A 21,403-nucleotide genomic window follows, 5' to 3' on the forward strand; every position below is an offset into this window, starting at 1 on the left:
CAGGCACCACCAAAAAGAGCCTGGCACCTTCATCTTGACACCCACCCCTCAGATATTTATAGACATTGAGAAGATCCCCTCTCAGCTTTCCCTTCTCAAGACTGAACAGCCCAAGGTCTCTCAGTCCTTTGTAAGAGAGATGTTCAAGTCCCACAGTCATAGCTTTCTGTTGGACTCTCTCCAGCAGATCTCTGTCCCTCTTGAATTGGAGAGCCCAAAACTGGATGTAGTATTCCAGGTGTGGTCTCACCAGGGCAGAGTAGAGGGGGAGGAGAACTTCCCTAGCCCTGCTGGACACACTTTTCTTGTTGCACCCCAGCATGCCATTGGCCCTCTCTTGGCCAAAATGGCACATTGCTGTCCTGTGGTCAACTTGCTGTCCACCAGCACTCCAAGGTCTTTCAGATTAGTAGCTGCATATTCTAAGGAATTATAGTACAGAGACAGAAAATTTGCTGTATGACTTCTATTTCAGAAGTCACTGTCTTTATCTGGGAACTGTTACTATACAAGACAGGGCTGCACTGTTGTTTGTGAAGCCACTTCCAGGACTGAAAATTTTTGTTGTTTTAGTCTTTTCTAAAAAGTCTTAAACTTGTTAGGAATAGATACTTCAAAGAGGTAGACTCACAGAATCACAGAATCAATAAGGTTGGAAGAGACCTCAAAGATCATCAAGTCCAATCTGTCACCCAACACCTCATGACTACTAAACCATAGCACTGAGTGCCATGTCCAGTCCCCTCTTGAACACATCCAGGGATGGTGACTCCACCACCTCCCTGGGCAGCAGGTAAATTAGTACATTAATATCTCTGAATTCTCTTCTCCACTTACCAGTATTACATTCTCTATTTTTCCTTCCTACCTAGAAAACTTGTAGTAGCGTTTATACAAAAGAGAGAGCAGCAAAATGTAAAGTCTCAGCTCTGGAACTTCTGATTCAGGTAAAATGCATGTTATAAATCTTGTTTCTAGAAAAAGCAGAAAATCTGTTGTGTTACTGGAGTTGTCCCATGTTGTGCAGAAAACCTGTAGCCCAAGAGAATTGTTGTAGTGTAATATTTGACTGTTGGTAAGAGATATGTCTTAAGAACAGATTGTCTTTGCTATTTCTCCAGTAGCTTGGTTAGATGTGAGCGCGGCCTTCACCTGCAAGAGCAAGGCATGTTTGTTTGAGGGGGCAGTTGCAGATCTTCTCTCTCCCAGCTTGTTGTGGTTCTTTAAGGAGTTGCAGTTCAATTGTATTCTTACTTTAAAGATACTATATATTAATACATAGTATAATACATTAGACACAGTGAAACATGTGGAGACAGGCTTATTTCCAGAAGTTTTCTTACTGTGTGGGGCAGTAACTTCCTAATGTGCTTCCTTAGAATGCTCTAGACCCTTGTTTTGCAAATGCTTTTGCACCTGCTTAGCTTTGTTTAAGTAAGAAAAACAAAGCTCCCTTCTGAGTTACTCTGCATTGTTTTTTCTGTGAATGGGATTGGCTTTACAGCAGCAGGGAGAAACACAACATGATAAAGGCTACTGCAGATTTGCTAAGCCTGTGCTCTTGGAAATTTTTTATATACATATACAGAGTATAATTATCTTTCTATATATGTAGAAGATTACTCTGTAATATGCATCATATAAAGTAAGAATTCTAAGTGGTGCATTTACACATATGCAGGAAGGTAGTTTGTTGTTAAAGGAGATTTCATGTCAACACTCTTTTCTGGACCTGTTACCATAAATCTATCTCATTGAATGGCGTACTGAAGGTAAGCTATTATACATATTAGAGTAGAGTAGAGTAGAGTAGAGTAGAGTAGAATAGAATAGAATAGAATAGAATAGAATAGAATAGAATAGAATAGAATAGAATAGAATAGAATAGAATGAAATTAAATTAACCAGGTTGGAAAAGACCTTCAAGATCATCAAGTCCAACCTATCATCCAACACTATCTAAGCAACTAAACCATGGCACATTAGACATACAAACTGTGTTTTTGTCTAAGCCAAGTAGGATTATGGTAATAATACTAATGATTTTCCTGACTTCTTTTCTTTTCAATCTATCTTAGTTGCTCCGCAGCTTACGACATTCCTGCCTGATGGAAGAAATGAAAGTTGGGGAGATATTTAACAAATTTTATGGTGAACTTGCCACAAAAAATAGAACTCCTGACACAGGTAGCCTTTAGTTTTTCTGCCAGTGTCCTTTGCTTTATTTACACTTGGGTTTTGTTGGTTCATACCCCCTGGAAATGTGTAATTGTCATTGCCATGGGAAGTGTGTTTAACCATGGTAGCTGTTGTAGAGCTAGAAAAATTTGTTCAGGTCTTCTGATCATGATCATGCAGTTAGCTGCTTCTTATCAGACATATATATATATATATATATATATATATATATATATATATAGCCATCAAATGGGAGAAATTATATAATCACATTCAGTGATGGCACCTCATACTCTATTTAAGCACTGATCTGGCTTAGGATTCCTGACACAAGAGTATTTGTATGTCTAAGCTGTAATTACTAGTCTCTGAATGCCTAAACCTGGAAGTAATTCCATCTTTCTTGTTGTTAACCAAGTTGACTTTGCTTTTCTCTTGGATTTTTATTTTTATTTTCCAGGTTTAGTGCTAAGCTGGTCTAGCTGATTCTTTTAAAGTTACTATTATACCTGTTTTATAACAATATCCAGGCATGCCCCTGTAACAGTGAGCCTTAAGAGTAGTCACGGTCCCTCCAGTGGGTGGGCCTGTCAAAGTTTCTGTAAGCCCAAGCTCAGTTCTAAAGGTCTCTGTAACTTTATTCCAACCCTGGACACTTTTGTCCTTAGAGCTGCTGTTTTAGTGTGATAGTTCCAACACTGGCTGCCCCTGATGTGAGCTCATCAGTTCCTGCCTTGTCTATGTTGTTTGTGATGTTAAACACAACAACATGAGCTCTAGTTGGGTCATCTTGGCTGGTTACAGCTGAGAACTTGCCTTTACAGGTCTAACCCTCACCAAATTTGCCGTGCCTGTGTAGAACCCTTTAGTCTGAACCTAGGCCTAGGAACTTCTGCTGTTGGCCTTAACCATGATGGTACTTAAAAGTGTGGCAATGCCAGCAACGAGCAGTGTGAGCCAAAAGAACCAGCATAACCTCAAGGCCAGTAGAAGTTTGTATTAGTTGTAAATGCTTCCTCAGTGGATATGGCCTTTATTAATCAGTTTTCTAAGCCACAGGTGAGAAATGTTTTAACTTACTACTGTGAGAGAAGGAGGCATCTCACATCATGATAAGGATATATATACATGTAGATGTAGATCATAAGGAGCTGTGTTTCCCACAGGCTAATCACCCATTAAAATCAAACCCTCAGGGTTGGTTTTTCTCAAGGTTGCAAGTTACATAAGAGTTGCAATAGAAATGTCCCAGGTAATTATTACAGTAAGTAATGCTTAATAATTTTAAATTCCTTTCTAGTATTGGAGAAGATTTATGAGCTGTTGGGAGTTCTGGGGGAGGTCCAGCCTAGTGACATGATTAACCACTCTGAGAAACTATTCCGAGCTTACTTGGGAGAGCTCAAAACACAGGTAGGGTTGGTGTTTCCTTTCAGCTTCTTGTATTGCTTTGGTTGTTTGCCCTCGTGTGTAGCACTGTATGTTGGGATATGTGTTTTAACTAGTAGAGTTTGTAGGGATCTAACTGGACAGTCACCAGTGTTTCCTTAAGGACTGTGGATGTTTTGTGTTCTCTGGTTCGGAGAAGCTTTCAAAGTAAAAATTCAAGGCTGTCAGTGACAGTGAATTAGCCAATTTACTGTGAGAAAAAAATGGTTCCTACATTGCAGCAGCACCCAAGAAAAGTTAACATTGCTGTGCACTGATAGTTTATGCTTTGGTCTCTGTTAGCTGCAAAATCCTTGCACTTCAGAGAAACAGCACAGCTCTGCTGAACTTCACTTTCCTGCTTCCTCACTTCTCAGACATTGATGTGTGTTATCCAGTGGTTGCTCTTGGAATATAGTTCATGCTTGCCAGAGGATTTCTTATGCTTCTGTAGTTAAACTCCCAAATGTTATGAAACTTCTGAGCAGGAAATGTCTCTGTGGACTTGTGTTCGTAGAGGCAGGTGCTAACGTAAGTGTGTTCAGTTGGAATATGGAATTTAATCTGCACTTCTAGGACCTGGGAAACCTTGGTGTAAGTTTGTCTCAACTTGAGAGTGAATTTTTTTTTAACTCCCACTTGTTTTTTAGATGACATCAGCTACAAGGCCACCTAAGCTGCCTGTTGTAGCGGGATGCCTGAGGGGACTGGTTGCACTCATGTACAACTTTACCAAATCCATGGATGAAGGTAAGTTCTTGTTCTATGTGAAAGCTATGCAATTTGATCTGCTGTGAATTCAGAATGAAAATTTCCCCACTGGCAGATGGTTTAGGCAAAATGAAGGTCTGTCCATCTGCGTGCTGTCTGTCCCTGAGTAGACTGGCTTTGTGATGAGTTTCTGCACATAAATGTTTTCTGGGGTGCAGTAAGACAAGTATGTCCAGCAGGGCTAGGGAGGTTCTCCTCCCACTCTGCTCTGCGCTGGTGAGACCACACCTGCAATACCATATCCAGTTTCAGCCTCCTCAATTCAAGAGAGACAGGGATCTGCTGGAGAGAGTCCAACAGAGAGCTATAAGAGTGATGAAGGGACTTAAATATCTTTCCTGTGGAGAATGACTGAGAGACCAGTAGCTGTTTAGTCTTGAGAAGAGAAGGCTGAGAGAGGGGATCTGATCAACGTCTATAAATATCTGAGGAGTGGGTGTCAAGATGAAGTTGCCAGGCTCTTTTTGGTAGTGCTCAGTGACAGGACAAAGGACAATGGGTACAAGCTGGAACACAGGAAGTTCCACCTCAGCATGAGGAGAAACTTCTTTATTGTGAGGGTGACAGCACTGCAACAGACTACCCAGAAAGGTTGTGGAGTCACTTTCTCTGGAGACTCAAAAGCTGCCTGGATGCATTTCTGCATGGCCTGCCCAAGGTGACCCTGCTTTGGCAGTGGGATTGGGCTCCCTAGAGGCTCCATCCAACACCTACCATTCTTTGATTCTATGAAGGACTATTTTCTAACCACAGATTGGGTGGCTGTGAGAGCCACTTTGAAGGAGGAATGTAGTTTATACAGAGGTGTGGTTCCCTTTTAAGGGGCATGTCTGTTAAAATATCAGTGTGCAGGAAAGCCATGAATATAGATGTACATTTTTTCCCACATTTAAGAGTATTTCAGGAAAAAACACCTCTGCCTCTCTGACTTATGTAATGCTTTCCAATACTTCTTTTTCATACCAAGCTCTGGACAAAAATATCTTTGTCTTCACTCTACCGTTTGTATGCCAGTAAGTGAACTACTCACTGTTGGATTGTTTCACAGATCCTCAGACTGCCAGGGAGATCTTTGATTTTGCAATGAAGGCAATCAACCCACAGGTAAATCTGCCACATGTTAACTGTTCCACATAAATGAATTAGCCCTGGTGAAGAGCAGCTCATCCATGACAAACTTCTTCTGGTGTTACAGGTTGATCAGAAGCGATACGCAGTACAACTAGGTAAGGTTGGAATTGTTTCCATTCACACTGAGGTGGTTACCATTCAATGGTGTCTTCTGTCTGGAGCTGTTCATTCTCTGCTGGCTGTGTTCAGATAGCTCTAGTCTTCTAAGCTGATCAAGGAGCAAATCCAACTTTAGGTTGGAATCTAAAGTGTATTTGGTTAAACTAGGCAAGGTCTAAGCAGCTTATGAACAGCAGGATCGTGCTCGATGCCGTTTACCCCTCTGGAGTAGTACAAAACCTCAGCATGAGAAGGGAAGCCATAGCAGAAGTAGAAATAAGAGGGATGTAGCAAATATGGAGAAAACAGAAAGTAGTGGGTAGGGTTAAAGTTTGAAAAATAGGAAGAAAATGGGAGTTTCACTGGAAGAAAGAGAAGGAAATGGGACAGATGAAGTTCATAAAGAGCATCCTTGTGAACTGTGTGATCAAGTAGTATTATTTGTAACCAGTAGAGTCTCTTTCACTATTAATATAAATTACTTCAAGACACAGCTGTGCTTTCTGTGATGGTGTAGATTCAAAGAGGGGATTGTGGAGTGTTGGTTTTATGCTTAAGTTCTTAATGTCTGGATACTGATACTGTAATGATTCTGAATACTTGTTAAACCCTCCAGTCCTGGCAGATACATCTGCCTGAAGTACTAATGTGGACTTTTATAGTCTGGTATGGTCTTGGGAAGTGGAATATGCCTGGGATTTAATGAGAATTGTGTTTACATTGCAGCTGGTTTGCAGTTGTTCAGCTGGCATGCTTCTCAGTTTGGTGCCTTGCTCCTGGACCACTATGTCTCCCTCTTTGAAGCAATGTCTAAGTGGTGTGGCCACAACAATCCCGAGCTGAAGAAAGCCAGTCACTCTGCACTAGATTCATTCCTCAAGCAGGTATGGAGACTTCACTGGCATCTCTGAGACTAAAGCAAAGTCAAATTTCTTGAAATAGTGGGAATGCTTGGTGCTTGGAAGTTCAGTGAATCTGTTTAATAAACAATTATTTTGTTTGCTGTGCTTTGTGTTACAAGCTAGGTGCCTGCTGAGACTTACTATATTCTATTTTTGTGGTTTTTTTCATCTCTCTGGAAGCACTGAACTATTTTTGTCTGCTTTACAGATTTCTTTAATGGTAGCCAAGGATGCAGAGCTACACAAAAGCAAGTTGCAGTTCTTCATGGAGCAGTTCTATGGAATCATCAGGAGAATGGATTCGAGCAGCAAAGAGCTGTCCATCGCCATCCGTGGATATGGGCTTTTTGCAGCAGTATGTGCAGGGTCTTACTGCTACTGCAAGTTGTGAGCTTAGTCTGCACACAAGATCAGTCATTGATTCAGTTTCAAGGCAGGATTTCTTCTACTGCTTAGTCACTGAAATAATTGTAAATACTTGTAGTTCTGCAAATGATGAATAATCTAAATGTCAAAATTAAGGCAGACTAGATTCAGCCTTTAGCCTAGCTCTCATAGTCTGTTACTGCCTCAGTCAGTCCATTCTTTTTCCACAGCCAGTTCCCTGTTGCAGTTCCTGCCTGTGACTTGGTTCCTGGTGCCTTATCCACAAAAAAAACCAGTTTTTGACCTAGCTCATGCTAAATGCTGTGATTAATAAATCATGCTATAGAAACCTGTATGCATTATTACATGCCCTCTAGTACTGTTTGGGATGCTTTCTACTTGTTCATTAGTTTAGGATTAGTCTTTGTCCTCTGTGCAGTTTGTACCCAGCACAATAAAAGTTCAGAATTTGGGCTTCTGGGTTAAATGTTAAATAGCAGGACCTTGTGAAGGGGGATTGGTTAAGCCACACTAAAGTAAGTCACTTACTATTTTAATGCAGCTTGATCACCATGTAAATGAATATTAGCATCCCTAATGCCATCTTTATGATACTCACAGCCAAACTCTGGGCTTTTCAGGCTGGATTTCAAATTGTGTCAATAGAAGTTCAAATGCCTTTAATAGTAAATTACACTGCATCTGTGAACCATCATTATAGTTCATTGCAGTTACCATGTTTCTCATATGTGTAGCAAGTAAAATACTTGAAGTTAGTTTGTTCAGATGTAATGAATTGCTGGAAGAAATTGAAAGATTACTCTTTTTATGGTTCTTATCTGGTTTTCATGCTACAGAATATGTTTACTTGGCTGTACAAAGCTGCTAATTCAGTGTTTTATTTTCTCTCTAAGCCCTGTAAAGCTTTACACTCTGAGGATGTTGACAACATGTATGTTGAGCTCCTTCAGCGCTGTAAGCAAATGTACCTGACACAAGCAGAAACAATAGATGACCATATGTATCAGCTCCCAAGCTTCCTCCAGTCCATTGCAAGTGTGATAGTCCATTTAGATACAGTAAGTGGAGTATTTACCAGTCATTTTTTCTATGCAGCTATGGATGTATAAGGAGGTAGAAGCTGTGAACTTACCTATGACTGAAGGTGTTTCTTTATCTGAAATACAATGACATTTACCTCCAGAGGATGGGAATAATATCAGGAGAACACTTTATTTGATTGTATTTGGATAAAGAAAATGCACTGAATATGGAGCATAAAATTCAACAGTGCATTGCAGTGCTAACCATGCTAGCCAAAAGTGAAGAGGTCTTTAGTTTGTTCTAGGTTATTCTACTGTGTTGCTATTGTTTAACTAAATTGGTACTTGCCTAATAAGCTTAGGACTGGTTCCACTAAGTGACTAATGTATTCAGGAACTGCTTTCCATGATGTGTTCCAAGAAACTTTTTTACTCTGTTTTGTTTGGGGTTTTGATTTGGTTTTGGTTTTTGTTGGTTGTTAGGGGGGTTTTTTGTGTGTGTTTTGTTGTTTGGTAGGTTTTGTTTTGTTGGGGTTTTTTGTTTGTTGCTTGTAACTTGTTGATCTCTTGTTCTTAGATCAGGTCATGATGTAACAAAATACCTTGCTTGAAATAATCATATTTTTTCACACTGATACCAAGTTATAATCATTGCCCTTGTGTGATGGGTGGTTTGGTTTTATTTCTTCTAGATTCCTGAAGCATACACTCCCGTTCTTGAACACCTGGTTGTGCTGCAGATCAATAACTTCCCACAATACAGTGAAAAAATGCAGTTAATCTGTTGCAGGTCTATAATAAAGGTATTTCTAGCCCTCTCAGGAAAAGGTCCTGTTCTCTGGAGTTTTATTAGCACAGTGGGTAAGTTTGTGATATTAACTGTTGTGGTTCTGGGGAGGTTGTGAGGTTTTGGGTTGGATTTTTTTCCCCCTAAATTGATTAACTGCTTCTAAGAGAGATATGTAGATAGACATTTGGAGTCAAAAATTAAGCTTTTTAGTTTTTCCCATCTTCTACAAATGGAGGTTCAGGGTTCTCACTGTGTTAATTTTCAATATCCATTGTTAAATCACCTGAGAAATACTTCTAATGACTGTTTGGGATAACAGAATGGCTGTCATTGAAGGCAGGAGAATGTTTTGTGATAATCTGAACAGGAGACTTACATTCCTGCTCTGAAGGATTGTCAGGAAAAAGGGATTTCACAATGCCTTTGTCATAGAATTGTAGAATCAACAAGGTTGGAAAAGACCTCAGGTCATCAAGTCCAATCTGTCACCTAACACCTCATGACTACTAGACCATGGCTTCAAGTGCCACGTCCAATCCCCTCTTGAACATATCCAGGGATGGGGACTCCACCACCTCCCTGGGCAGCACATTCCAATGGCTAACAACTCTCTCTGTGAAGAACTTTCTCCTCACCTCCAGCCTAAACCTTCTCTGGCACAGCTTGAGACTGTGTCCTCTTGTTCTGGTGCTGGTTGCCTGGTAAAAGAGACCAACCCCCACCTGGCTACAACGTCCCTTCAGGTAGCTGTAGACAGCATTAAGGTCTTCCCTGAGCCTCCTCTTCTCTTCTTCACTGAATTTGAAGTCAGGGAGAAATCATAACAGGATTGAGGAAAAAGCAGAAAGAAGAAAGTTCATAACTGGTTCCCTGTGAAACATCCTAAAGCTCTGGGTCTGGTTTTGGCAATACTTATCCTTAAAGAAAGGTCTCTGTTCCTTTGCCTTTCCCTCATCCTGACAGCAAATAGAAAACTGGTTTGGTTTATTGCTAATGTGATATGGGTGCTGTGTCTTCTTAAGTCTGCTTAGGCAATATTTTTGTTTGTTTGTTTCAGTGCATCAGGGATTAATCAGAATCTTCTCCAAGCCAATCCCATTTTCAAAGGTAAAATAATTGTTTCAACAGAAGTTTTTTTCATGCAGATCTCTAGAGCATGCATCCCAGTTCTTGAAGATCTAGCTCAGTAACAGGGCAAGGTCCAAAGGAGCAAAGATAGTGCTCTGCATTTGGAGTTGTGACTCATTTGGGATTGGTCTCTGTTCACTACATCTGCTCAGCATAATGAAGATGTGTCTCTTGTACTGAAAGGGGAAAAAAATGACAGGAAACTGAGTTGTCCTCTGCAATTCTTGTTTGTTCAGGTTGTTTGCAACAAAACAGGTTGCAGTTAAGGTCATCCAGCTTTCTTCTAGGCTAACAGATTTTGGAAACTTTGGAAGTTTCACTGAATGTTTGTGTTAAGGGAGGATTTTAAAGCTGTTTTAAATCCTGTGTAGCAGCATAACGATGGAGTTTCTCTAAGGGACCACTGGAGGAGCTTTAGAGATTTTTGAAAGGACCTTGTTATGTGCTCTTTTCAGATAGGTTATGTGCTAAACCCAACCATTTCATGTTTATGCTTGTACAAGTAATTTTACATTATGTTTAGCCTGGGTCACACTGAGATGAAATTAATTTTCCACATAGCAGCCTTCATAGTGCTGAGCTTGTGTTTGTAGCTGAGAAGGTGTTGCTAACATGCCCATGCTTTGGCTTCTGCTGAGCAGTGCTGCACAGCATCAAAGCTGTCCATCCAGCATTTTCCCCTCACCAGTAGGCTCAGTGGTGGGCAAGATCTTGGTAGGGGACATAGCCAGGACAGCTGACCCAAAGTGACAAAAGGTACCATACCACATGACATCTACTCAGCAATAAAAGCTTGGGAAAAGGGCAGGAGGGGAGGGCATTTATTATTTCTCTCCTGGAACTGCTGTGTGCAGTGAAGCACCACTTCCTGGGAAGTAGCTGCACATTGCCTGCTGATGAGAAGTAGAGAATAAATCTTCTGCTTTGCTTTGCTTCCACTCAGTCTTTGCTTTGGCTTTATTAAACTGCTTTTATCTTGATCCATGGGGTTTTTTTCCATGTTATTTTCTGTCTTCACTGTCCTGCTGAGGAGAAGAGTGATGGAGCACCTTGTTGGGCACCTGGTGTCCAAGCTAAGGTCAACCCACCACAGCAATGTTTCTGAAAAATGTTGTGTCCTTTCAGGATTTTTTGGGACAAGAGACTTCAGGGTCAGAAGAATCCCTTGAAGCTGGGGAGTTTGGGACAGGGAAATCGAAAGTACCAACATATAAGGACTATCTGTTTCTCTTTAGAAGTCTACTGAACTGTGGCACAATGAAGGTAAAAGCATGTTTAATGTGGAAATACAAAAAGAAACACAATCCTGAGTCTTTTAGCTGCTTTTCTAACCCTAGCCATTTTCAAAGAAGATGTGAAAGAGCTGCCTCCTGGTTTTAGTTGGATTTTGTGGCTGATTAATGAATAAAACAGGGATTAATTTAGGCTTCCCTAACAGCTGAGAAACATCTGAAGATGGATTTCCTGGGACATTCAGATCTTGGTGAATTCAAGAAATAATTTTCAGTGGAGTTCTGAAATGTGAACTTCTTTCCTCCTACACAGGAATGTGTTTTTGAAGAGGAAAGCTTTCTTACTGATTCACCACTGCAGTCCCTGAATCGCTTGCTGTATGATGAATTTATCAGTTCTGTTCTGAAGATTATTGAGAAACTGGACCTGACTGTTCAGAAACTGGGTGTTAATGAGCAGGTGAGACCTGGTGGCTTGTCCTTTAACTCCTGCTGTTGTAGGGGAAATCAAACCCACATTACCAGTTCTGTTTTCATTATGCTGAGATAGCTCCTTGCAGTGTCCTCAAAGTAACATCGATACTAAAGTGAATACTGAATATTGCATTACAGTGGTAGGAGATGGAAACATTTGAATCAGTAGAAGATCACAATCTGTTATTTTGCACTCCCTGCTCTGGCATCTGGTCATTTTAATTTTTCTGCTTGCTTTCTCCTTTAAAGCAAGCATCCCTTCTTATTTCTTTGAATTTTTGATGTGTCAATTACTAGTCCCTTTCCTGTGTCAGACCAGCTAGAAGAAAGAGAAGAGACAAACTGTTTATCTGGATAAAACAGTTCATAGGTTCACTGAATGATTTGGGTTGGAAGGGACTTTAAGATAGTCCCAACCCTCCCTGCCATAGGCAGTGACACCTTCTACTAGACCAGGTTGCTCAGGGCCTCATCTAACATGGCCTTGAACACCTTCAGAGGGGAAGCATCCAGGACCTCCCTGGGCAACCTGTTTCTTTATGAGTATTGCCACAGATCCAGTGATCTTGCTTCAATATTTGTTTTCAGGATGGAAACGAAGCTGACAGTGCTTTGGTTGAGCCTTCTTCTGATCCTGCTTCAAACCTTCGGCCAGCGAAGCCAACAGACTATATTGCCTTTATCAATCTGGTGGAATTCTGCAGGTATTAACATGGTTTGATGTAATCTGGAGTTTGCAAAGCAGTTGGGAGAAATGCAAAGTGGGATTTATTTAAGATGCCTGTTTCTGACTCAGACTGATACACCATGTTTCAAAATGCAGAAGGTGATTGGGAGGGAGACAACAGATTGTGTGCTTCAGACATCAGGTTGTAGGCAGAAACACAGAATCGCAGAATGCTAGTGGTTGGAAGGGACCTCTAGAGATCATCCAGTCCAATGCCCCCTGTCAGAACAGGATTACCTAGGGCTGGTCACACAGGAACACATCCAGAAGGGCTTTGTAAATCTCCAGAGAAGGAGATTCCACAGCCTCATTCCATCACCCTCACAGTAAAGAGGTTTCTCCTCATGTTGAGGCGGAACTTCTCTGTGTTTCAGCTTCTATCTGTTGACCCTTGTGTGCTAGAAGCATATGAGGGTTTTTTAGCTCAGTTTTTTCTTAGAGTACAGGAGACAAGACATTCACTTCCATTATTTGGGTGCAAACATCTTTCACTTTTCTTTGTAACCTTTAGTGTTCTACTGGACTAGATATCCTAAATACTTCAGAGACCTGAAATGCAGTCTTCATGGAGTGGTATGGGGCATGCAGTGAAAGGTGCAGCACGGTCTGCCTGCTGAGGTGCAGCTGATTTCCCCTAACAATACTGCAGTCTTGGTAGTGAAATCTGATCTGTGAGTGTGTGTGTTTGTGGACATTCAGTGACAAGATGTAATGAGAAAGAAATGGCCTTGTGCTGGAAAGCAAACCAAAAATCTTCCTGTGCTTGCCTCAGAAGGCAGTGTGTAGTTGTTTCCTTGCTGTCTTTGGAGCTGCTCTGTTAAAGCAACACTTCCCTGTCTTTAACTGCCTTGAAAGTTTGGAAGAAAAAAAATGGAACAAATATTTTATTATTTCTTTCCTTTTTTTTATCCTTGTATGTTTTCCATGCATCTGTTTTAGAGAGATACTGCCAGAGAAGCATGTTGAATACTTTAGCCCTTGGTTATATTCCTTTGGTTATGAGCTTATCACACACTCCACGAGACTACCTCTTATTAGTGGATTCTACAAGCTGCTTTCTGTTGCAATGAAAATTGCCAAGAAAATAAAATACTTTGAGGTGAGATCTCTTTCTCCCAGTGGAGGGGTAACATTGCTTTAGTGATGGTGTAGTTATTTATGTAGTCTCTTATGTGCTATGGAAAGTAGTTCATTGAAAGTGTTACCTAGCTGTTTCAGATGTTTATAGCATGTTATGCCTTCATAGATACAAGCAGATACAAGGTCAAAATTTAGAACAGAAGCCCAGTTTCTGAAGAGACAGGTCCATGTGTAATGCTCTTTCACAGCTGAGTGAACAGAGGGATGAGAAATGCTTTCGCAGTGCAGGTGGCACAGAGGATCATGTGCATACCAGGAACATTCTAGCCAGAGCAGCAGAGACACCCATGGGCTAATTACTTGGTTTCTGGGGTGTACTCCTATTCCACTCACTGGTTTCCACAGGAAATACAATGCTGTATTGGTGGGGGCACCATTTGTGGTGTGGAAGCTATTTTAAAGTGACTGTGCTTCATCCCATCATGTGTGTAGCACACCACAGAGCCCAGAAATGTCCCTGCCACTGCTGGTGATGGCACCAAGTGAACCAGATCTGGGAATGCACTGGTGTAGATGCTTGTACTGTAGATGATGTTGTGAGCTGCCCTTTTCTTACTCCACCAGCATTCTGTCTTGCCACCTGGTCATCCACTACTAGGGGTGTGTTTTGCTTTCATGGTTTGTTAGCTGGGTGGACACAGAGAAAATGAAGGACCAAAAAGTTATTTTCCAGTCGTATGTATCTTGCTTATTTGGGTGTTATTAAGTGTATTCCAAAAAGCTGACCCTCAGTGTTGTTAATGTTGTCTTTTAGGCTTTGAGTGAGCAAAGGTGCATCTCAGGTTTTCACTGATGCCAGTTTCATATTGGACAGTGATGTGTGTATTCTGAGTTGAATCTGTGCTTCATATTCATCCTGTCTGCTACATTTTTAATACTCTTGACTTGTGCCTTCTGCTTGGTAGGGTGCCAGTCCAAGGAGCCTCAAAAAGTGTCCTGAAGACCCAGAAAAGAAGTCTTGCTTTGCACTGTTTGTAAAGTTTGGAAAAGAGGTAAGTGATTTCACTGGTTAGCTTTCTTGGTTTGAATATAAGCAAACATGACACAATCAGAATTTATCTTCTGAGAAATCTTGCATGTATGAAAGAGGTATTCCAGCTCTTTGAATTGTGCAGCATAGGGGTGGATTTAGATCTTTTTCTGTCTGATTTTTTACTTAATGTCAGAAGAGGTGTGCTGATCTCCTGCTGAGATACAAATGAGAAATACCTGCATAATGGTACATTAAATACTATCTGGTCACTGCCTGCAGGTAAGTGAGGTTTCATTATTGGCTTTGAGTTGTGTATTTGCATGGATATTGATACAGCAAAATCAAGATCTGAAGAGGTTTATGATTGTTCTTGCTCTGTTTTATCTGAACTTTAGGTTGCAGCAAAAATGAAACAGTATAAGGATGAGTTGTTGGCATCCTGTCTGAATTTTTTGCTTTGTTTACCACATGACATCATCATGCTTGATATCAAAGCATATATTCCTGCACTGCAGGTAGGTCAGGCTGATGTACAGATAACACTTTGTCCTTTTTTTTGGTAAAACATAGAACAATTCTGGAGCAAGGTTAGTAGCCAGTTGAGCAATTAAGATAAATATTAAGGTTTGTACTGTTTTCAGTGAGATAGAATAGAAATGATCTGACTTTCTGGATAAACAAGTAAATTGTCAGCATTTGCTTTTGCACTAAGCTGACTCAGTGCCTGTGTTGCCATTTAATATGTGTCTTCTGTACTGATCTTGAGTGAGGTGCTAAGCTGAAAAAAGTTATGGAGAAGGAAGAGGTATTGTATGCTAAATGCTTTAAGATGTGGGGGCCTTTACCATTAAATAAAATAATACCATTAATAAAAGTAAAAGGCTGATAATGTCCAGCTCTGGGCCCCTCAATTTAAGAAGGACATTGAGACACTTGAACATGTCCAGAGAAGGGCAATAAGGCTGGGGAGGGGTCCAGAGCACAGCCCTGTGAGGAGAGGCTGAGGGAGCTGGGGTTGCTTAGCCTGGAGAAGAGGAGGCTCAGGGGAGACCTTATTGCTCTCTACAACTGCCTGAAGGGAGGTTGTAGACATGTGGGGGTTGGTCTCTTCTCCCAGGCACCCAGCACCAGAACTAGAGGACACAGTCTCAAGCTGTTCCAAGGGAGGTTTAGGTTTGAGGTGAGGAGAAAGTTCTTCCCAGAAAGAGTAATTGGCCATTGGAATGTGCTGCCCAGGGAGGTGGTGGAGTCACTGTCCCTGGAGGTGTTCAAAAAGGAAGTGGATGTGGTACTTGGTGCTGTGGTTTAGTTGTCACGAGGTGTTGGGTGATAGGTTGGACTTGATCTCTGAGGTCTTTTCCAACCTTACTGATTCTATGATTGTGACCATTTGAGGCTGTGCCTTTAAGAAAGGGATTCTATAATTTTCCATTTGACACACAGAATGCATTTAAGCTGGGCCTTAGCTGTACCCCAATGGCTGATCTGGGACTGGATGCTTTGGAGGAGTGGTCGGCTCACATCCCCAGACATATAATGCAGCCTTACTACAAGGATGTTCTACCTCTTCTTGATGGGTATTTGAAAACCTCTACCTCTGCAGGTACATACTGGCCAAAAAATCTGTTACCTCTTAAATTTAGGAGAGAGGAAACTAGTTATTTTCATAGCCTGAAGATGTGGAAGTGACATACTACATACTTGTCTACATTGTGCACTTCTGTCGCTGGAACAGTACAATTTACACCCCAGAACTTACCTTTTGCTTAGACTAAGAGTTATTTGCTACTGCCAAACAGTCATTAATTGCAGTCTTCTATATGCCACTTCTCTGTGATTTGTGCTTTGTATCTTTGAATCAGCTTAGGTTTCACTTACACTTCTTTCCCTTCATAAAGTGTTTAAAGGAAAATAATTGTTGCAGCTTAAGAATAAAAACAGGCAGAAGCAGAGGAGGTGTTTTAAAGAAACTCTTTAAGCAGGTGCTGGTACAATAAACTAATACTAAAATGCTTTTTTGTTGTTGTTACTATTCATCAGCTGAATCCCAGGAGAACTGGGAAGTAAGGAAACTTTCTCGAGCAGCCCAGAAGGGATTTAATAAGGTTGTGATACAGCGTTTAAGAAAAGCAAAGACTTCTTCATTGGTAAGGACATGGTTTCTCTTTAGACTTACATGTCTGTTAATCACTTCCCACTGTTTCTCTTTCTTTGTTGCATGCAGAATTTTTTTCTGAGGGTTATTTCTTCCTTAGATCAGCTCAACATTGTAACTTTTACTTGAGACATGGCAGTTGAAAGCCTACAAAATGTCATGAAAATGTTTTCCAGTCTTGCCCTCTTTAGTTTGTTGAACCAAAACTGTTGTCTTGTTTGATTAGTTATTCTCCTTACAAGTTCTTCATCTTATCTTCTTCATCCATATGTTAGTAAGAGCCATAAAACATCTGCTATGTAAACCAAGTTACTTCTCCAGAGAAGGTGACTTCTCACTAATAGGAATCTGTTGAAATATTTAGGATGAAAATCCCTCCTTGGAAGCAGTAAGGACTAGAGTGGCACGGCTCCTAGGGTCTTTGGGAGGGCAGATCAACCACAACTTAATTACAGGTGAGTGTCCTGTCACTGCAAGTAAAAATATTTACATGCTTCTGCTTTCTCTTGAAAGCAGATTTCAGTGAGGTCTCAACATCTTCTGGCTTCAGGATTGTCTCCAAACCTACCTGTGTTGCAACTGGAGGCTGCAGTTAGTATTTCCATGTGGTAACTGAACATCTGTTTGGATGTGCAAATAAAACCAACCTTCTGACACACCTCTGGTGCTTGTAATCCAGTGTTTCATAGAGCACAAACACCATATGACACTCTCACTGAAGTTGGCAGGTTGCAGATTGTTTGACTAGGCTATGGAAGGACTTGCTCTATGCATATTATAGATGGCTTATTGTTTGCTTTGATCTTTTTAAATGCATTAGCTACCTCTGCAGAAGAGATGATGAAGAAATGCGTGTCCTGGGACACTGAGAAGCGGCTGAGCTTTGCTGTGCCATTTGCAGACATGAAGCCTGTTATCTACCTGGATTTATTCTTGCCTCGTGTCACTGAGCTGGCTCTTTCTGCAAGTGACAGACAAACAAAAGTATTGATGTTTCTAATGTGCCTTTGTTTTCTTTTTTTTTATGTGATTTAATAATTACTGCATGAAATGCCATCTTCCTTGTTAAAGACTTGGTTTAATTAACTCACTGGTAGCGATGTGCTTCCTTGAGGCTCTTTCATGGTGTCCTTATTCTGAGAGCTTAAAAGCTAAGGATCTTAAGTTTCAGCAAGCTCTGTCAGACAGTATTTATTCTGCTTTGAGAGTTAACTCATAAAAATGAAAATTTTGAACTGGTTGATCTTCAGTGGTGTTTGGCCTCTTCCTGATGCCTAGCCTATGAATTTGAGCTCAGTCCAGCGGAGCACGTAAATGAATCATAGAATGGTTTGGGTTGGAAGGGACCTTCAAAGGTCAGCTAGTCCAAACCCCTCTGCAGTAAGCAGTGGCATCCTCAACTAGACCAGGTACTTTGCTGCTTTGCTGGATTAGGATGTTGATCATAGAATCATAGAATCAATAAGGTTGGAAAGGACCTCAAAGATCATCAAGTCCAACCTGTCACCCAAGACCTCATGACTACCAAACCATGGCTCCAAGTGCCATGTCCAATTGCTTTTTGAACACCTCCAGGAACGGTGATTCCACCACCTCCCTGGGCAGCACATTGCAACAGCTAACAACTCTCTCTATGAAGAACTTCTTCCTAACATCCAGCCTAAACCTCCCCTGCCACAGCTTGAGACTGTGTCCTCTTGTTCTGGTGCTGGTTGCCTGGCAGAAGAGACCAACCCCCTCCTGGCTACAATCTCCCTTCAGGTAGTTGTAGAGAGCAAGAAGGTCTCCCCTGAGCCTTCTATTCTCCAGACTAAACAATCCCAGCTCTTTCAGCCTCTCCTCATAGGGCTTGTGCTCAAGGCCTCTCACCAGCCTCGTTGCCCTTCTCTGATATCCCAGAATAGTCCAGAACAGAGGTATCCTTGAAAACACAGTGCTGGGTGATTTATCTAGTGATGAATTTTCTCCATCTGGAAAATGACTGCCCATGACAGAGACAAAAACACTGGGAGAAAGGCCAATTAGAATGTGCATAAATTATTTCCATGGGCATTATCTGTTCCTGGAACAGTAATGCAGCATAGATTGGAGTGATTTCTCAAGTATGTCCTTTCTTGAGACTCACTCTACAGCTACCTGAAAGGTGGTTGTAGCCAGGAAGGGGTTGGTCTCTTCTCCCAGGCAAGCAGCACCAGAACAAGAGGACACAGTCTCAAGCTGTGTCAGGGGAAGTTTAGGCTGGAGGTGAGGAGAAAGTTCTCCACTGAGAGAGTCATTCGTCATTGGAATGTGCTGCCCAGGGAGGTGGTAGAGTCACCATCCCTGGAGGTGTTCAAGAGGGGATTGGACGTGGCACTTGGTGCCGTGGTCTAGTCATGAGGTCTGTGGTGACAGGTTGGACTTGATGATCTTTGAGGTCTCTTCCAACCTTGTGATACTGTCATACTGTGATACTGTGTGATTCTGCCCTCACATCTTTGTCTTGTCTGTGAAAGTAATGGATGCATAACCAAGAGGATTTTCAAATTTCAGGTTGCAGCGTGTGAGCTGCTGCACAGCATAGTCACCTATATGTTGGGGAAAGCATCTCAGATGCCAGAAGGACGTCAGGGTCCCCCACCCATGTATCACTTACATAAGAGAATATTCCCAGTGCTGCTTCGCCTTGCTTGTGATGTAGACCAGGTAATCAGACTCCTTTATAAACATTCCAGCTTGTTTAAGGTACCTCTACATGTGGGAATTAATTTATTGTTTGATTTAGAAGGTATCCTGTTAGAAGTTACCCCAATGTGTTGCCTTTCCCTCCCCCCCACCCCCTCCCACCAAATGTAATGTGTTTTGTAAAGTGAAATTATATTTTAGGAATAGTTTTCCAGGGGTTTGGGGATGAAGGCTTTGAAAAGTCTTCAACAATGGAGTGCAATTCAGAAGTGCCTCAGAGGAATGTACAAATCCATGAAGGTTTCAAGATTGAGGTTTTGAGGTTCATTCAGAGTCTGTGGTTCTAGCTACTCTTTATTGCTGTGTTTAATTCCTGTGTTTTCCTTGTCCTGTAATAAATTAATCCAAAGTGAAGCTGTTTACTTCAATATGGAATGAGTGCAAGGCTACCAGCTACCAGAAGAGCTTTTGGGAATGCATTTGTAGCTGCCTCCTGGATAGTTAAGGATAATACAGTTAATTGAACACCTGAACTTGGTGTTTCTCCCTCTTTTCACAAAACAGAGTAGGCACACTGAAATTACACGTCTTGTGCCTTTTCAGTCTGGTGTTTGCACCTTGGCATCTGGGGTCTCTTTTTAGATCTAAGGGACTTTGTGTTCTGTAGCTGTTACCATTTTAGGTGACCCCCCTTTTGCTGGCATATGGCTGAACATAAACCATTGGTAAATGATATCTGGATTGTTCCACCCCCCTGCACACTGTACTGTAATCATACATGTGTGTATGTGTAAGTGTGTTTAATGGTTCCTTCCATCATGGCTTATTATGACAGTATGCAGCCAGGTATAACAATGGAATATGAAGCTGATTATTAGTTTTATAGACTCCTTTTCCAAAGAAGTACCAGGTTTTGTTCTACATATTTTGAAGAGCAGATTAGCAGAGAAATTTATCAATCCTAGAAGTGCATCTGGTGTTTACTCTTTCCAGGTAACAAGACAGTTGTATGAGCCTTTAGTGATGCAACTGATTCACTGGTTTACCAACAACAAAAAATTTGAGAGTCAAGATACAGTGGCATTGCTGGAAGCTATCTTGGTAGGTCATAAACCTTTCTTCTCTTTTTCCTGTCCCCTGTGACTATTTTTAAGTAGCATCACTGTTCTAGTGTAAGAACCAGGAACACACAGGCAGGGTGTAATGACTCCTGATTTGTCTGGAAGAAGGAAAATGCTTCATCATTTTAAATGTCTTTTTTAAATGACCATTCAATATTAACCAAGACATTTGGCTATTTCTTTGACATACTCAAACTGCAGATGCAGCATCTTTAGAGTCTTTCTAGGAATAATGAAGCACTCTTTTCATCTTCAGTGTATACATGGAACTGCTGAAACACATTCACCCTCCACCGCTGGATGAAAGTTACTTTAGATGTGTGCTTAATTTTTCTCTGTCTCTACTTTCACCAGGTGCAAAAGCTTTAACTGTGAAACTGGCTTTTGCACTGAGCTGAGGTGGTTGGAGGCAAGGTAGGCCAGGAGGTTTTGCAGTACTTTGTATAAATGAAAATCAGTCTTGTCCCACCACTTCTGAAGCAGAGAAAACTGGCCCATCACAGAATGAAGTAACTTAGACAAGATTGCTGGCTGAGTAGAAGTAGAAATCCAGATCTTTGAGGCCTAATCCCATGCTTTGAGTGCTGGGAATTCTGACCTCTTCCCTTGGACAGTTGTAATTCTGGAGCTTGGTTATTTCTGGGAAGCTGTGAGTGCAGTTTTTTTAACTTGGAAATAATACTCTGTAAATTATCTATTCTAATACTGCAGTAAGACAGTGGTGTGCTGCTTTTTTCATTCTTGCAATGACATAATCTTGTGGAATTTCAGAGTGGAATAGTGGATCCTGTTGACAGCACTTTGAGAGATTTCTGTGGTCAGTGTGTACGAGAGTTTTTGAAGTGGTCTATTAAGCAGACAACACCAAGACAGCAGGAGAAGAGCCCAGCAAACACCAAGTCTCTTTTCAAAAGGCTGTATAGCCTTGCTCTTCACCCCAGTGCTTTCAAGAGACTGGGTGCAGCACTTGCTTTTAACAGCATCTACAGGGAATTTAGGTGAGCCAACAGAGATTTCACTGCTGTTTTTCAGAGTTTAGATGTGGGGGTTTTGTGCAAATATTTCGTGCAGTTTATCTCTA

At 41.3% G+C, this 21,403-nt stretch overlaps 1 protein-coding gene across 1 annotated transcript in view; it reads left to right on the top strand.

Annotated features, from left to right (window-relative positions):
- Positions 1 to 21,403, top strand: part of PRKDC (protein kinase, DNA-activated, catalytic subunit) — an 87,844-nt gene that overhangs the window by 1,343 nt on the left and 65,098 nt on the right. The window contains exons 4-27 of the mRNA XM_054179622.1: positions 873 to 947; positions 2,079 to 2,187; positions 3,479 to 3,591; positions 4,257 to 4,356; positions 5,426 to 5,481; positions 5,573 to 5,603; positions 6,334 to 6,491; positions 6,718 to 6,864; positions 7,790 to 7,954; positions 8,611 to 8,779; positions 9,766 to 9,815; positions 10,962 to 11,099; positions 11,382 to 11,528; positions 12,131 to 12,246; positions 13,209 to 13,368; positions 14,315 to 14,401; positions 14,778 to 14,897; positions 15,826 to 15,985; positions 16,423 to 16,529; positions 16,902 to 16,992; positions 17,358 to 17,521; positions 19,070 to 19,222; positions 20,195 to 20,302; positions 21,094 to 21,320. Of these exons, the coding sequence (XP_054035597.1) occupies positions 873 to 947; positions 2,079 to 2,187; positions 3,479 to 3,591; positions 4,257 to 4,356; positions 5,426 to 5,481; positions 5,573 to 5,603; positions 6,334 to 6,491; positions 6,718 to 6,864; positions 7,790 to 7,954; positions 8,611 to 8,779; positions 9,766 to 9,815; positions 10,962 to 11,099; positions 11,382 to 11,528; positions 12,131 to 12,246; positions 13,209 to 13,368; positions 14,315 to 14,401; positions 14,778 to 14,897; positions 15,826 to 15,985; positions 16,423 to 16,529; positions 16,902 to 16,992; positions 17,358 to 17,521; positions 19,070 to 19,222; positions 20,195 to 20,302; positions 21,094 to 21,320 (2,951 nt within the window). The remainder of the gene's footprint in view (positions 1 to 872; positions 948 to 2,078; positions 2,188 to 3,478; positions 3,592 to 4,256; positions 4,357 to 5,425; positions 5,482 to 5,572; positions 5,604 to 6,333; positions 6,492 to 6,717; positions 6,865 to 7,789; positions 7,955 to 8,610; positions 8,780 to 9,765; positions 9,816 to 10,961; positions 11,100 to 11,381; positions 11,529 to 12,130; positions 12,247 to 13,208; positions 13,369 to 14,314; positions 14,402 to 14,777; positions 14,898 to 15,825; positions 15,986 to 16,422; positions 16,530 to 16,901; positions 16,993 to 17,357; positions 17,522 to 19,069; positions 19,223 to 20,194; positions 20,303 to 21,093; positions 21,321 to 21,403) is intronic.

This window comes from Dryobates pubescens, chromosome 3 (assembly GCF_014839835.1).
Source record: "Dryobates pubescens isolate bDryPub1 chromosome 3, bDryPub1.pri, whole genome shotgun sequence".
Classification (NCBI taxonomy): domain Eukaryota; kingdom Metazoa; phylum Chordata; class Aves; order Piciformes; family Picidae; genus Dryobates; species Dryobates pubescens.